At 49.5% G+C, this 14,068-nt stretch overlaps 1 protein-coding gene across 11 annotated transcripts in view; it reads right to left on the bottom strand.

Moving 5' to 3' along the window:
• The window catches only part of MYT1L (myelin transcription factor 1 like), a 398,804-nt gene that overhangs the window by 101,933 nt on the left and 282,803 nt on the right, over nt 1-14,068 (bottom strand). For all 11 annotated transcript variants that reach the window (XM_066237388.1, XM_066237387.1, XM_066237391.1 and 8 more), the window contains one exon: nt 1,163-1,527. In XM_066237388.1, the coding sequence (XP_066093485.1) occupies nt 1,163-1,527 (365 nt within the window). The remainder of the gene's footprint in view (nt 1-1,162; nt 1,528-14,068) is intronic.

Consider the following 14,068-nt stretch of genomic DNA (forward strand, 5'->3'; position numbering starts at 1 on the left):
AGCCCAGAGCCCAAGGAAGAAGCATAAGGAAAAATATCTCTTTCACCTTTAAAGATGTTTGGCATTTCTCTGGGGCAAACTCTAAGCCAGGGGTCGGGAAATTTTTTGGCTGAGAGAGCCATGAACGCCACATATTTAAAATGTAATTCCATGAGAGCCATACAATGACCTGTATACGTTATGCATTATCCAATAAAAATATGGTTTTGTCCCGGAGGACAGCTGTGATTGGCTCCAGCTACCTGCAACCATGAACATGAGTGGTAGGAAATGAATGAATTGTAATACATGAGAATGTTTTATATTTTTAATGTTATTTTTTTATTAAAGATTTGTCTGCGAGCCAGATGCAGCCATTAAAAGAGCCACATCTGGCTTGTGAGCCATAGGTTCCCAACCTCTGCTCTAAGTTAATAAAGACTCATCAGAAAACTTTCACTTTCTAGAAAACAAGTGACCTTTCTGAAAGGACTACCTATAGCTCTGAGTCATGACTTTGAGTCTGACAGTAACAGAGAACTGGGAATGTAGCAGGATCGCCCTGGATGCCCTGCCAGACATGCTCCCGGCCCTGTGTGGTGAGGTGCCGAGTGTCACCCATGGTGTGTGTGCCTCAGCGCAGAACCGCGCCTCTCCAGCATGGGAGCAGACCACGGCTTGACCACTATTCCATGCCAGCAGCACGCGTCCTCCTGACACAGGGCAGGCACAGAATTGAGGCTCTGGCCTTCGATAAGTCACTGTCCCAGGGGTCTCATAGCCCCCACCCTTGGGAGACAGGAAGACACACACCCCACAGCACTCCTGTAGCCAGGAGCAGTGCCTCTTGGGAGAGCACCCCAGAACGTGCAGAATGAATGACCAGGGCCGCTACCTTAACTGTCTGGGTGAAAGGTGCTGTGCTGGTCAGATATGGACACCACGAACCCCTCCACAACCTTCAGTAAAGGACAGTCTGAGTCACACCTTGCCTGAAACAAAATCTAACCCTCCCACGGTCTGAAGGGACCCTTCAGAACAGGGGTGAGGGCAGGAAGATGGTTCTTGTTTTTAGCTCCAGCAGGAAGACTCACTAACATATCACCAGTGCCACACCCGGGACTCCCGCTGAGGAACTGGCCCAGACCGCCACCCAATAGGGTGCTACTATGTTCAAGATTACCGTTCTCTTCCTCCTCCTCCTCTTCCTCCTCCTCCTCATCTTCGTCCTCCTCCTCGTCCTCCACGTCCTCCCCGTCCTCATCCTCGTCTTCCTCATCTTCCTCCTCGATCTCCTCCTCCTCCTCGCGGTCCCCCTCCTCGTCCTCGTCCTCGTCCTCGTCCTCCCTGGGCTCATCGTCGTCCTCGGAGTACTCCTCCTCCTCGTCCTCCTCCTTCTCGTCCATGTCCTCTGTGCCGTCGCTGTCATAGCAGTCGTCCATGGATGAGCTGTCCGCCTTCACCGCAAACGGCTTCCGTTTGGGAGCAGGTTCTTGGGGCTGTTTATCTTGTGTTTTTCTTTTTTTAGCCAAGGGGCAACCATATACACTGTTAAGACAAAAAGACAGAGAGAGAAAGAGAGTGACGACCCACATTGTCACCGCTGGCGACCAGAACGGGTTTAGCGTGACTGTCATCCACACAAAGGCTGGACAAGTGCGGGCACTCACACACTGTCACCGTCTGCTTGTCCACTGATGAGACAGTGCTACAAGAGAGCCAGCTTGCATGTGTCTGGTCACCGTTAACACTAGGTCTGATCTCCCAGCTTCTCCATGCTATTGTCCCACACAACAGCTGAGACTCTATAAAACCCAGGGGGCTACTTTGTGAGGCACTCGCATAACCCCAGCTGCTGACAACTCAAACTCACCAACGTTCATGGGAGCAGAAGAACCAGTTCGCACACACCATAAAACACACTGTGAAACAGCTTTGGAGGGACTCAGACTTGTGCTGTCTGTGAACATAACAACCACAAATGGCTGCTGATGAGAGCAAGGGCAGCCCACACCCCCACAGCCCATGTCTGTCTCAGCAGCACAATGCCGGGCAGCACAGGGCCAGGCTCAGCCTATTGGCAGTCATCACTGAATCATGTTGGAATTGGCCCAGATGTGGTTACGACCTATGCAGCAGTAGCTTGCCACTTCTCCTTGAACTTGGCAATTTTCCAAAGCTATGCTGCTATGTGCAGCTCTCTTCCTGGAAACGCTATGTACATGCTGCAAGGAGTAAGGGAGAGAAGACAGAGAAGCCAGTGTGCTGTGGGCATGTGCCCCTGGTTTCAGCTAGGACGTGTGACCTCCTCCACTCACTGAGCAACTGGGTAGGGAGTTCCCCTGGCCTCTGAGCCACATCTGGACCTGGCTGTGGTGAAATCTGCATTCAGTCACGACCTCATCCAATGCTCGTTGATTTGGGAGCCTCCCCCAGGCTGGACTCTGTGCAACGCTGGAGATTCAGAGATGAAGGGCCCTGACCCTGCCTCACTGCACAGACCTCACCTCACTGCACTAATGGCATAGACCCCACCTTATTGCACTGACCCCTCCTCACTGCACTAACAGTCCAGACCCCACCTCACTGCACAGACCCTGCTTCACTGCACTGATGGCACAGATCCCACCTCACTGTGCTGATGACAACAGACCCCACCTCACTGCACAGATCCCACCTCACTGCACTGACAGCCCAGACCACACCTCACTACACAGACACCGCCTCACTGCACTGACGGCACTGACCCCACTCACTGTGCTGACCCCACCTCACTGCACTGACTCTACTTCACTGCACAGACCCTACCTCACTGCACTGACTCTACCTCACTGCACAGACCCCACCTCACTGCACTGAGAGCCCAGACCACACCTCACTACACAGATACTGCCTCACTGTGCTTACTCCACCTCACTGTGCTGACGGCCCACCAGACTTAGCCACATCAGTAACACTGCCTTAGACACACTGCTTATCGTTCACCACAGTGCACCGAATACCCGCAACGTTGTTCAGTGCGTGGATGAGATGTGATACATGTTATGCTAGAAATAAGTAGAGGGTGCTCTGTTGTGAAAAACAAGAACCGCCTGTCAGGGAGTCAGGGAGCCCCCAGGAAGGGCGACTCTGGAGACGGGATTTGAAGGAGACACACACAGCATGTGGGAGGAAGGAGACTATTTCCATACATTTCAAGCAAGACAGAATTTGCAAAGACCTGACTGTAAGAAAGACCATGATACAATAGTTTTAATAAAATTAGATTAATACAAAACACTGGAGTGGAGAGGGCGTGAAGGCATGTGGGCATGAAGATGGCAGGGCAGGGGCGGGCAGTTTGGTCAGAGAGCCTGCGGGGTAACCAGAACTCTGGGCTCCTGTGCCGGAGACAGGGAGTCATCGGAAATGCAATCACACACATGTATAAGGAAGGAGACGACAAGGTCACATGCGTGTGTAAGGGAGGGGACGGCAAGGTCACATGTGTGTAGGAAGGGGATGGCAAAGTCACACGCATGTATAAGGAAGGGGATGACAAGAGTGGGGCAGCTGGGATGGAGAGGCAGAGTGCAGGCCATGCCACTAGCCTAAAAAACACCAGGGGGACTGGTCTCTGGCCTTTCAAAAGTTATCTCTTAGCAATATAATCATCAAAACAAGAATAACACCTCTTATAGCCAGAAAAAAACTGAAGAAAACAAATACTGGTGTGCACAGTGTTCCTAATATGAAATAAACATAATTCTGAGATTTCTTTCATGCAAATTTTTACAAGTTTGGGGGAGAATCTGAGTCGAAATCTCAGGAGAATATTCCACGGTGTTGAACTGGTTTGTTCCTAGCCTGCTCTCCACTTTGTCCTGATGACTCGTTGAATTTCCACCTGATGACTCGTCAAGTCTAAGTTCTACACCAACCACTCTTCTCATGAGAAGGTCCGGGGTCTGAGCCAACTTGTCTAATGGGTCCTCTCTGTGTTCGTCCAAGTAACAGTGAGTATAACGGGAAGTATGTGTTCACTCCTCCAGGGTCTGCCCATGACCATGAGTCACAGTGGCTGTGGGTACATTCCCGTGTCTCTGCTCTCTTCTCAGTTCAGAAGCAAACTGATACATCAACGCTACCTCACAACAGGTGCCACTCACTAGCACCAGTGTCTGGGCCCCCCTCACCGTCAGACTACCGCAGACATGAGGACCTGATGTCACACCTGTCGACTCTATGCTATGCAGTAATGTTACTCAAACGCCCTCCTCCATGTGGTGACAGCACAGACCCAGCACTCAGGGGTTCCATGTTGTATTCTCTGCTCTCACCGCACAAAATCAGCTCCCAGACGCCAGGCGACTCCCTGGCTGCTCAGACCACACCTGGGGTGGCCACAGCAGTTGTTTGGTGCTGTTTTCCTGGGCCAGGTGCTCCCTCAGCCTGCGTCCGTAACTGCGGGACTCCATGTTCAGCTATGTGGAAGCAGCTGCTCTCAGACTTCTCGTGTCACTTGTCAGTTCACAGGCTGGGTGGACACTCAGGGTCTTCTGTCTCCATGACGGTCAACTGTCAATAAAACTGCACTTCGACAACAACTAATCCCATTCTGTCCTACTCTGTGTGATCTACTCCCTCGGACTTCCAGTTCCTGTGTGACAACAAATTCAAACCCACAGACGACTCCATTTCATCTGTGTCAAACAGCAAGTGCGCAGGAACCTGCTCAAACCCACGACACACCTGGGTCATGAGCCCCAGGGGCTGTCCTATCTGAGAGCACACCGTTGGGAGTAATTCTGGAGCATGTGTCTGGGGAGCTTGGCCCTCCTAAACCCATGCTGTGAACATCGTGTGTGCTGGCGAGGTGGCCAGCAGCCTGGAGGGACAGGCCTGCCCATGGAGAAGCATGGGTGCTGCCCATCTAGCTGCAGGAGCTGTGGGCCAGGCACTGGGGCAGCCCACCCGCCTCACCGCTGCGTCATACCAGAGCCTCTGGGCTTGTGTGCATCAACACAGATGAGTGCTCCTAAAAAGACAACAAAAACCCATGATTTGGGGAGGTACCCAGGTTGACAGACACCACGGGGAATAAATGGAAGCATCCTCGGGATCACAGAGACACTGGAGCCAAGGTGACTTGCAGGTAATGACGGTGGCAGACACCATGACGGGCCCTCTGCCCAGCCTCCCGCATGCAGGGGTTCCCAGCTTGGCGTCCTGTTTGGAATTCACGTGACACCCTCAGTAGGGGTGCGTTCACTCCTGTGCTCTGCGCTGGGGGCTATGCTGATAGGAAATCCAGTCCAGGGCGATGTCTGGGCTGCTTATTGCACTGTTTTATCTTCACTGTTGACTCTCTCCTCTTGTTCTGGAATGACTATTATTTGGATGTTGTATCTCCTGGGAGGGTTTTATCATTTTCTTATCTTTTCTTTCCTGTATTTTCTCCACAGTTTTGTTTCCTAACTGGGAGATTTCTTCAACTTACCTTCAATTCTTCTCCTGAGTTTTAGTTTCTTGCTATCTTTCACTTTTTAATATTTCTTAGAGTTTCTAATAGTTTTCTATTTTTTAATTTAAATTTATTGTGTTTACATAGAATCAAGTGTCCCACCGAATACACCCCCCGACCCATGTTCCCCTCAGCAGCCCCCTTGCCACCCTGCACCCTCCCGGATTTGCTCTCCTGTTCTCTATGACACTGTGTTATATGTATATAATTTCACCAGTCTCCTTCCCTTCTCTGATCTCATCCTCTCCTCCCCCTTTCCCTCTGTCCGCTTTCCCTCTGGTCCCTTTGATCTTGCCTCTGCTTCAATTCTGTTCCTCAGTTCACACTGTTCATTGGATTCCTCAAATGAGTGAGGTCATATGATATTTTTCTTTCTCTAATAGTTTTCTAAGTGAACAATCTTATTTCTTTGTCTTAAATTTTTTAAGAAAAATGTCTTTCTCTGTTTCCTGCAACCTGTCTTCTTTCTGTTGTATTGTTTTTATCTCCAGGGCTTTCCCCATGACCAGTCTCTGGCTGCCAATTCATCTTTAGGGTAGAATTCTGGTGACTAAGAGCTCTGGGCACTGATCTGAGGAGGCTGCTTCGCCAGGTGATCCAAAACAAGGTGTTTCTTTTTTCTTGTAGGCTGGTCTGTTTCTCTCAGGAGTCTCCTTCCAGTTCACAGGGGCGGGCCCAGCTCTCAAGGCAGGTCCAGCTCCCAGGGGAGGGCCAGGCTCCTGGGGGCGGGCCCGGAGTCCTGTGAGGGAGATGGAAGACGCTGAACCCTCCACCGTCAGTGCCCAGACGGCCGCTGAGCCTTCCTGCTGGGCTCAGCTCTCCAGGGACCAAGCTGCTTTGTCCCCGCAGGCAGCTCTCTAAGCTCGTTACATCTCTATGGTGAGCTCACCTGGCTCGAGAAGCAGAGTGGCCAGATTCTCAACCAAGTTCACCTGCAGGTCCACTGGTCACCAACTCCTCTGGGGCTGTTGGTACCACCAACTCTGGAGTATTAGGGGCTCCTCTCAGGGGTCTTCAGAGCCCCCAAGACTCAGCTTTAGTTGAGGGCGGCTGTCTGTCTTCTGCTTCCGGCTCCCATCCCCTCCTCTCCCGTCATTTTCCTGGTGTCCTTTTTCTTTAAGAACCAGACTCAGCTGTCATTTTAGTGAGGTCTGTCACGAGTCATAGCTGATGTGTGTGCAGCTGTGCAACAGCGTCTCGAATTCAGACACCACTCACTTAACATTGGGACCTGTACACTGCAGCTCCGTCCTCCCGACAGAACGGTCGACCTCACTGTCCGCCCCCATTCACCCTTTGCTGTGGGCACCCATGTTCCACTCTATGCACCCTGCGGTACCATGTTCACTCATGACCACACGGCCTGCAGCACCCTCTCCCACCCTTCAAGGCTGATGGACCTCAAGTTTTCATTTCTCCCTATAGTCATTCCTAATCATTTGAGAACTCAGGTCCTCTGCCACAAAGAACTCTGCACCATTCTCCAAGGAAGATATAAAAACAGGCAATAAGCATACAGAAAAGATTTAAAGGTGACCAAAACCTTGACAAAAAAACAAATGCTGCATGTTAGACCTGAGCATCAATCTCGTGAAACACCTTGTGTGGTTCTTGACTTTTCCCCATGTGCTCACCTGACCCTGACTTCACGGCTTTCTCCCGGGCCATGGAGACTGAGCCACCTCACTACTCTACACCCCACAGGCCAGAGCAGAGCATGTTCAACACCCTTGTTGCCGCAGGTGCATATTTTTATACCTTGGTGTGGGCCCACCTAGCTTTTAGGTTTGGTTCTACCAGCATCTGGCTTTCAACCAAATGTGTGCTATCTCCTTTCTGACCAGAGGACATCTACTGTCTGCTCCACACATTAGAATGCTGAGACTTACAATGGAATGATCCCAACAACCTACTCTATGTCTTGGCAGTAAGACTGGCAAATTAAACTGCTCTAAAAATATATAAGGTCTACCGGAAAGTTCTGTCCGTTTCTATCACAACAAGTTTCGCCACGTAAGTATATGTTTATTTGGCGCATGTGTGCCTCTCTATTTTTATCACTTAATGTATACATACTTACATAGCAAATTAACTAAAACAAAGTTGATTCACATTAGTCTTATGTGTGAAGTGATAGTGTACCCATGGCTATTGATAAAGTTCATTTACGACACTGTAATTTTTACAAATTTCAACAAGAAAGAAATGCTACAGAAGCATGTCTGTCTCATCCACCATATTCCCTGGACTTAGCACCTTCCGACTATCACTTGTTTTTGTCCTTACAAAATTTTTTGAAGGGCAAAAAATTCAAAAATGAAGACGATATCAAAGAAGCACTGGTTCAATTTTTCACATCAAAAGATAAAACATTTTTCAAAAATGAGATATATAAATTGCACTCACGCTGGCAAGAAATCATTAATAATAATGGCAATTATCTTATTTAATAATGTTTATTGACGGTAAGAAAAATTTGTATTTTGTTTTATTCCAAAAACAGACAGAACTTTCCGGTAGACCTTATACTTAGACTCTATTTTAGCTAAACATCCCAAATGGTTCACAGGGTTTCCTGAAGTGGCCAACTTATTATAAGCTAGTGAGTCATGTGTTTGGAAACATGACTAAGTCTGTGTCCCCAGAACAATAGACTGTGGAGGAGAGAGGGACCTCAGAAGTCACCCAGAAGGTGAAGACATCAAGGCCTGACAGCTTAAATAACAGGTACAAGGTCAGCACTGGGCCACACTTGCCACCCACCAAGCAAGTATCCCTTCTCCCAGCTCCGACAGAAGCTGAAATGGACGCTAACCAGAAAAGTGATTCCCACTGAGGATGTATCTGGGCACTGCATTCTGACGACTCACTGCATCTTCAGCCCTTACGTGAGCTTTATTAAAGGGACATGTCTAGAAGAGCACTAGTGGAGAGGAATACTGTTGAGGGGAATAGCACACTCATCAGACTGTCAGCAGCCTAGTTTGCTAATGCTTTACCTTACTTTACTCTATCTTTCTGAGTAATGACATGCTGACAGCCGTCTTCATTACAGGGCTGCCAGGCCACGTTTCATGGGGACACAGCAGCAGTCTGCTTGGTCTGTATTTAGTCCAGAGGAAGAAATTCAGCTCTTGAGGCAGCAACTGTGACTACATCCTTAGCAAGTGACTGTTCTACTTCGTACTGCTGCAGGTACTTAGTACTGTAGCAACACTACTACAGTAATAATCAACACTGTAGCAACACTCACCACTGCAGTAATAATCAACACTGAGCAACGCTTACTACTGCGGTAATAATCAACACTGAGCAACACTTACTACTGCCGTAATAATCAACACTGAGCAACACTCACCACTGTAGTAATAATCAACACTGAGCAACACTTACTACTGCCGTAATAATCAACACTGAGCAACACTCACCACTGTAGTAATAATCAACACTGAGCAACACTCACCACTGTAGTAATAATCAACACTGAGTTACACTTACTACTGCAGTAATAACACTGAGCAACACTTACTACTGCAGTAATAATCATAACTGAGCAACACTTACTACTGCGGTAATTACAATCAAGCTCCTGAAGTCACACCAGCACTACTCTGAATCACAATAACTAAGAGGCTTAGGGAGAACTGAGAAGCAAGCTGTAAAAAAATTTATGATTCTACCAGTTATATCTTTATCCTGGGGACAAAAAATACATAAAAACAAAGTGGCAAAATTCCCTACTCTTTCTCAAATATATAACATTTCGCTTTAAGACTCTCTAGGACAGAGTACTTTGTCTATATATGGATGTCTACATGTGGATAATAAATTATTCAATTGTTAAATATTTAACATCCTGGTAATTGAAGGGTTGAGATGTTGACACATTTTGCTTGGGGACGGAAGAGACACATGAGCATTTTGGTGCAAAGAAATATGCTCATATGAAAACATATGCACGGTATATACTACTTTGTAAGTGCACAGACGTGTAGACATATTTACACGCATATGCACACTTCACGCAAATACAACTTTTCTAGAAACTTTAAATCTTCTTAAACATGCATTTTCCTAATAAGTTCCTACAAGCAAAATACATAAGCTCAGACCCCATAGATTTTCAAAGGTGCTCCACAGTCTAATGGCCACCAGGCTACAAATAATGTGCCTTCAGATAGACTTGTTATAAAGAGGATTCAAACTGTGTTCCTGGGAAAATACCAATTGAAATTTCTGTGGCAAGGCCCTGGCCAGGTAGCTCGGTGGGTTGGAGTGTTGTCCTGATATACCATTGCAGGTTCCACCCCCCACCCTGGTCAGGGCACATGCAAGAAGCATCCAAGGAATGCATAGATAAATGGAACAACAAATCGATGTCTCTCTCTCTCTAAAAATCAATAAAAAAAAATAAACTTCTGTGACCAAGGTTGGTTACAGCTGTGGTGCTCACACTCTTTGGTTGAAGCATAACTTACAACCACTTCCCCCACCATCGGGTCCCACCCACTGCTGGGCAGTGTCTAGGAGGACAACTCTTCGTATTTCAGCTTGAGAGACGCTTGTTCTAGGGAAGCACACACAAGACTCACTGTGTCACTGCCCTGCTCTGCGACACAGTGCATGGGCGTGCAATTTGTAGACGTTCCCGTCACTGCGGGGGCGGCACTGGTCACAGGACACTTCATTCCAGGCTGTGGCTCTCCATTCCCTCAGTGCCACTCTTTCTTTTTCTAAACTCAGATGACAAGTGATATTAGAGTTTCTCCTGATATATGACACAGGTTTTGAACAGGCGACTCTGCTTCTCCTACAGTAATCCCGTGAAAAGTGATGGAAGTCCCCATTCCAGAGCTCACAAGAATGCTCTATGTGCCAAGCATCCTTTTGGGGTCTCTCAGATCTCTGAGTGCAGCATCTCTGTCCACCTGTCTCCAGCCTGGTGTGTGTATGAGCAGGGGTGTGCCCTCGGGGGACATGCCCAGTATGGCTGTGACCTGGCTGCGGCCTTCTAGTATTCCCTATCAGAAGGGGTACAGCAGAGTGCTGCCAACTGCTGCAGTCACTGCTCGCTCATACAAGATTCCACTCCGAGTCTCGATGGGTATGAGGTCCCAGGGGTGTGTGTATGAGAGCACCAGTTCTGCTGTCCCTCACACTAGCTTCTGAGACATAGGTCCTTACTTCTCTGGGCTCCAAGTCCCTCTGAAGCTGTGCAGAGCTTTGAGCCCAAGGAGAAACTGTTACAGTGTAAGCTCATTGACGGTGAGACCAGGTGTTCTGGTTAAGAGGTGCTAACCATTTTCAGCAGGGCCCCCGGGGCACAGTCTGACCAGGCCATAGAGCCTCCCTCGCAGGTCTCAGCATGTGCTCACTGTCACCTGTGGAAAGGGGACAGGCTTCGGAAGGGCCATCTGCAAACACAGCCAAACCTTGGTTCGTGCACTTGGGCTAAGATCTAGGGATAAAAGTTGAAGAACTTTTTTTTTTTAAAGAAATGAGTGTTCTTTATTTACGTGGTGTAGAAAGTGTACGGAGGGCCTGAGGAAGAGCAAGCAGCTCTGCACATGTGTGCCAGGTGAGTGCTGCCTCGGGTCCACACTAAGCCCCTGGGCTGCACTCAGCCAGTGGCGGCCATGAATGGTGCTGCTCCAGGCACCTAAACCATCTCTTCTGTGTCCATGCTTAACACTAAACAGACCAAACTCTTTCTTCTCATTTGTTGTGTCCTTAGGAACTGCCTGTCCTCCTCCCTGTGCCTCCAGATCTCAGGCTTCTTGCTGGAGGCGGGTCTGGGACCAGAAGAGCTGGGTTTCAGTATCCTTCTCTGACTGAGCTCTTGAGTGGCCGCACACTGTGGGTCTCAGTCCTCATTGCGAGAGGTCACCCAGGTGACCTCGGGATGCAGGGGTGTGGTCAGGAGCCACAGACCTCAGGACACAGGGGTGTGGTCAGGGGCCACAGACCTCAGGACACAGGAGCGTGGTCAGGGGCCACAGACGTCAGGACACAGGGGTGTGGTCAGGGGCCACAAACGTCAGGACACAGGGGTGTGGTCAGGGGCCACAGACCTTGGGATGTAGGGGCATGGTTAGGGTCATGGCTCCAGACCAGGCTCTCAGCTGAGAACAGGCAGATGTGTAGGGAGGGCGGCTTCCACGCTGTCCTATGGGATGCTCTGTCCCTGCATGACACACTCTGATCCTTCAGCTCCTCTCCTACTTCTGGGCTCCAAGTCCAGAGTCAGGTCGGTGGCCAGCATCTCTCTCTGCCTACTCAGTGATGGAATAAAAACCGTCCTAGCGAAGGGGGAGCTGGGAGGCGAGTTCACTCTAATGCCATGTGAGGAAAGGTGTGACTTAAATGGTGAGCAGTGACTCCTTCCAGAATTTCCTAGCAAAGCCATTCTTGAAAAAAGATCAATCCTTTACAGATCAGCCCTTTTACACACAAGTTCTTCTGCATAAGAAGCGAGAATGCCTAAAACAATTACACTCCATGCTATCCGTGGCCAAATACAGGGCAGCTCCCTGTTCCACTGGTGCAATGAGTGGGTCCCACCTGCTGCAGAGCCCAGGCAGTGATGCTCAGCCCTGCACCCAGAGCTCCCCCAACGCCAGTCTTGAGGGAGAGCCCACAGTGGGAAACTGTCTCTGAAGGTCTTTATCACACATAGTTTATAATATGGAGATGTTTTTAAAAATCTAGATTCCAACAAGAGAAGTGCCGTGTACATGACACCACTATCTCTGGATGGAAGGTAGTGAAAAAAATATTGAATGACATTGAAAAAGGCTCATGTTACCATGGTAAGTAAACATTTAAGCAAGTACAAATTTACATCTATAATATGAGACTAAGTTAAAAAGTAGCAAAAGTGCATTAAAATTCACAGAAAAAACCTAGTGGTGGTTACTGATGTTCTGGGCAATGTCACAGCGCTCTAGGTAGGCACGGTGACCATACACAACTGGTACTAATAAAAGACCACCCGTTTCCATGATTATCTCCTTTACAATTTTGTTTTTTGTCTTAATTTAAGAAAACGAGCCCTGGCCAGTTGGCTCAGGAAGAATGTTGGCCTGGCGTGTGGAAGTCCCGGGTTTGATTCCCGGCCAGGGCACACAGGAGAAGTGCCCATCTGCTTTTCCACTCTTCCCCCTCTCCTCCTCTCTGTCTCTCTCTTCTTCTCCTGCAGCCAAGGCTCCATTGGAGCAAAGTTGGCCCAGGCACTGAGGATGGCTCCATGGCCTCCACCTCAGGGGCTAGAATGTCTCCAGTTGCAGCAGAGCAACGTCCTAGATGGGCGGAGCATCGCCCCCTGGTGGGCATGCCGGGTGGATCCCGATCAGGCGCATGCAGGAGTCTGTCTCTCTGCCTCCCCCTATTCTCAGTTCAGAGAGAGAGAGAAAAAAAAAAGAAAACGAGCATTTATCTACCTTTAATCTTAGTCATGCTGAACCCATACAGTGTTTTCTTTTGGTTTTTCTTGCTAACAAAACACTTCCGGGAAAATAAATGTAAAATATCTGAAAAGCAAACTGTCTATTCTTCAGATTCTGAAACGCTTCTGATGCTGAGAAGCATGGGACCACCTCCCTTTCCCAGTGGGACGGGGAGCTGGGAGCCTGTGCCATGTGCCTTGACTCTGGGCAGGCCCACAGTGGCCTGGGCAGGGATGCAGGGACTGAATGACGCTGAGTACTGGTGAGAGGGCTCTGGTGACAGCTCCAGACCCCGCGTCCTGTGCAGCCACCACCCTCTATTAGACCTCAATTTACATTAATTTAAGAAGCTCACTGACAAAGCCGTGTCGCTTCGGGGAAGTTCAGTTCACTTGCCACTCAGCGTGTGTACCTTATGGTAAGGACCTGATCAGCACTGCAGCCGCGGGCAGAGAGAGGCTGACCCGAGGGATGGCAGAGTAGCTGGATGGAGGCACGTGACTGCGGTGTTGAGGGCAGAGGCTGCAGGGCTGACAGCACAGCCTGGGCTAGGCTTGCCCACAGCCGCATGCCTCCCCCAGACATGCTGCTTGGCTGCTGTTACTGCTGCATGGGGTCCTGAGAGCAGGGTGGAGCAGCCCCATGCCTCCGCAGTCTACCTCTGTGTCCCACACATGGCCTGCCTGACAGAGCCAGCCACTAAACAGCGGGGAAGGACGCTGTGTCTGCCTCCCACGCCCTCTGCCCCCCCCCCCAGGGCGAAGTCTCTTCTCAGACCCAAGACCAAGCAGCTGCCTCATAATTTGTTCGTGGACCTGCCTATGAATGGAGAAGCACAAGCTGCAGTTGGGCCAGGACTCCTGGACCTGCTGTCCGCAGGTGGCAGTCTCCCTCCAACCCCCGCCTGCCCACAGTTTCTGCTGGGCGAGAAGGCTGGCCTGGGCAGCTGTCAGGATGGAGAGATGGGTGGCCGCTGACCACTCCTCTCCCTCCCTGTCTCATCTGTGGCTCTGACACTGGTGCCCAGCAGGTCCACATAGTCCATTCAGAAGCACAGCTAGCCATCTGATTGGCTGAAGAGCAGGAACGTGATGGGAGAACATCACTGAGTCGCAACACATTATCTGTGAGTAGGATTTCT

The sequence above is a fragment of the Saccopteryx bilineata genome, chromosome 6 (genome assembly GCF_036850765.1).
Source record: "Saccopteryx bilineata isolate mSacBil1 chromosome 6, mSacBil1_pri_phased_curated, whole genome shotgun sequence".
Taxonomy (NCBI): Eukaryota; Metazoa; Chordata; class Mammalia; order Chiroptera; family Emballonuridae; genus Saccopteryx; species Saccopteryx bilineata.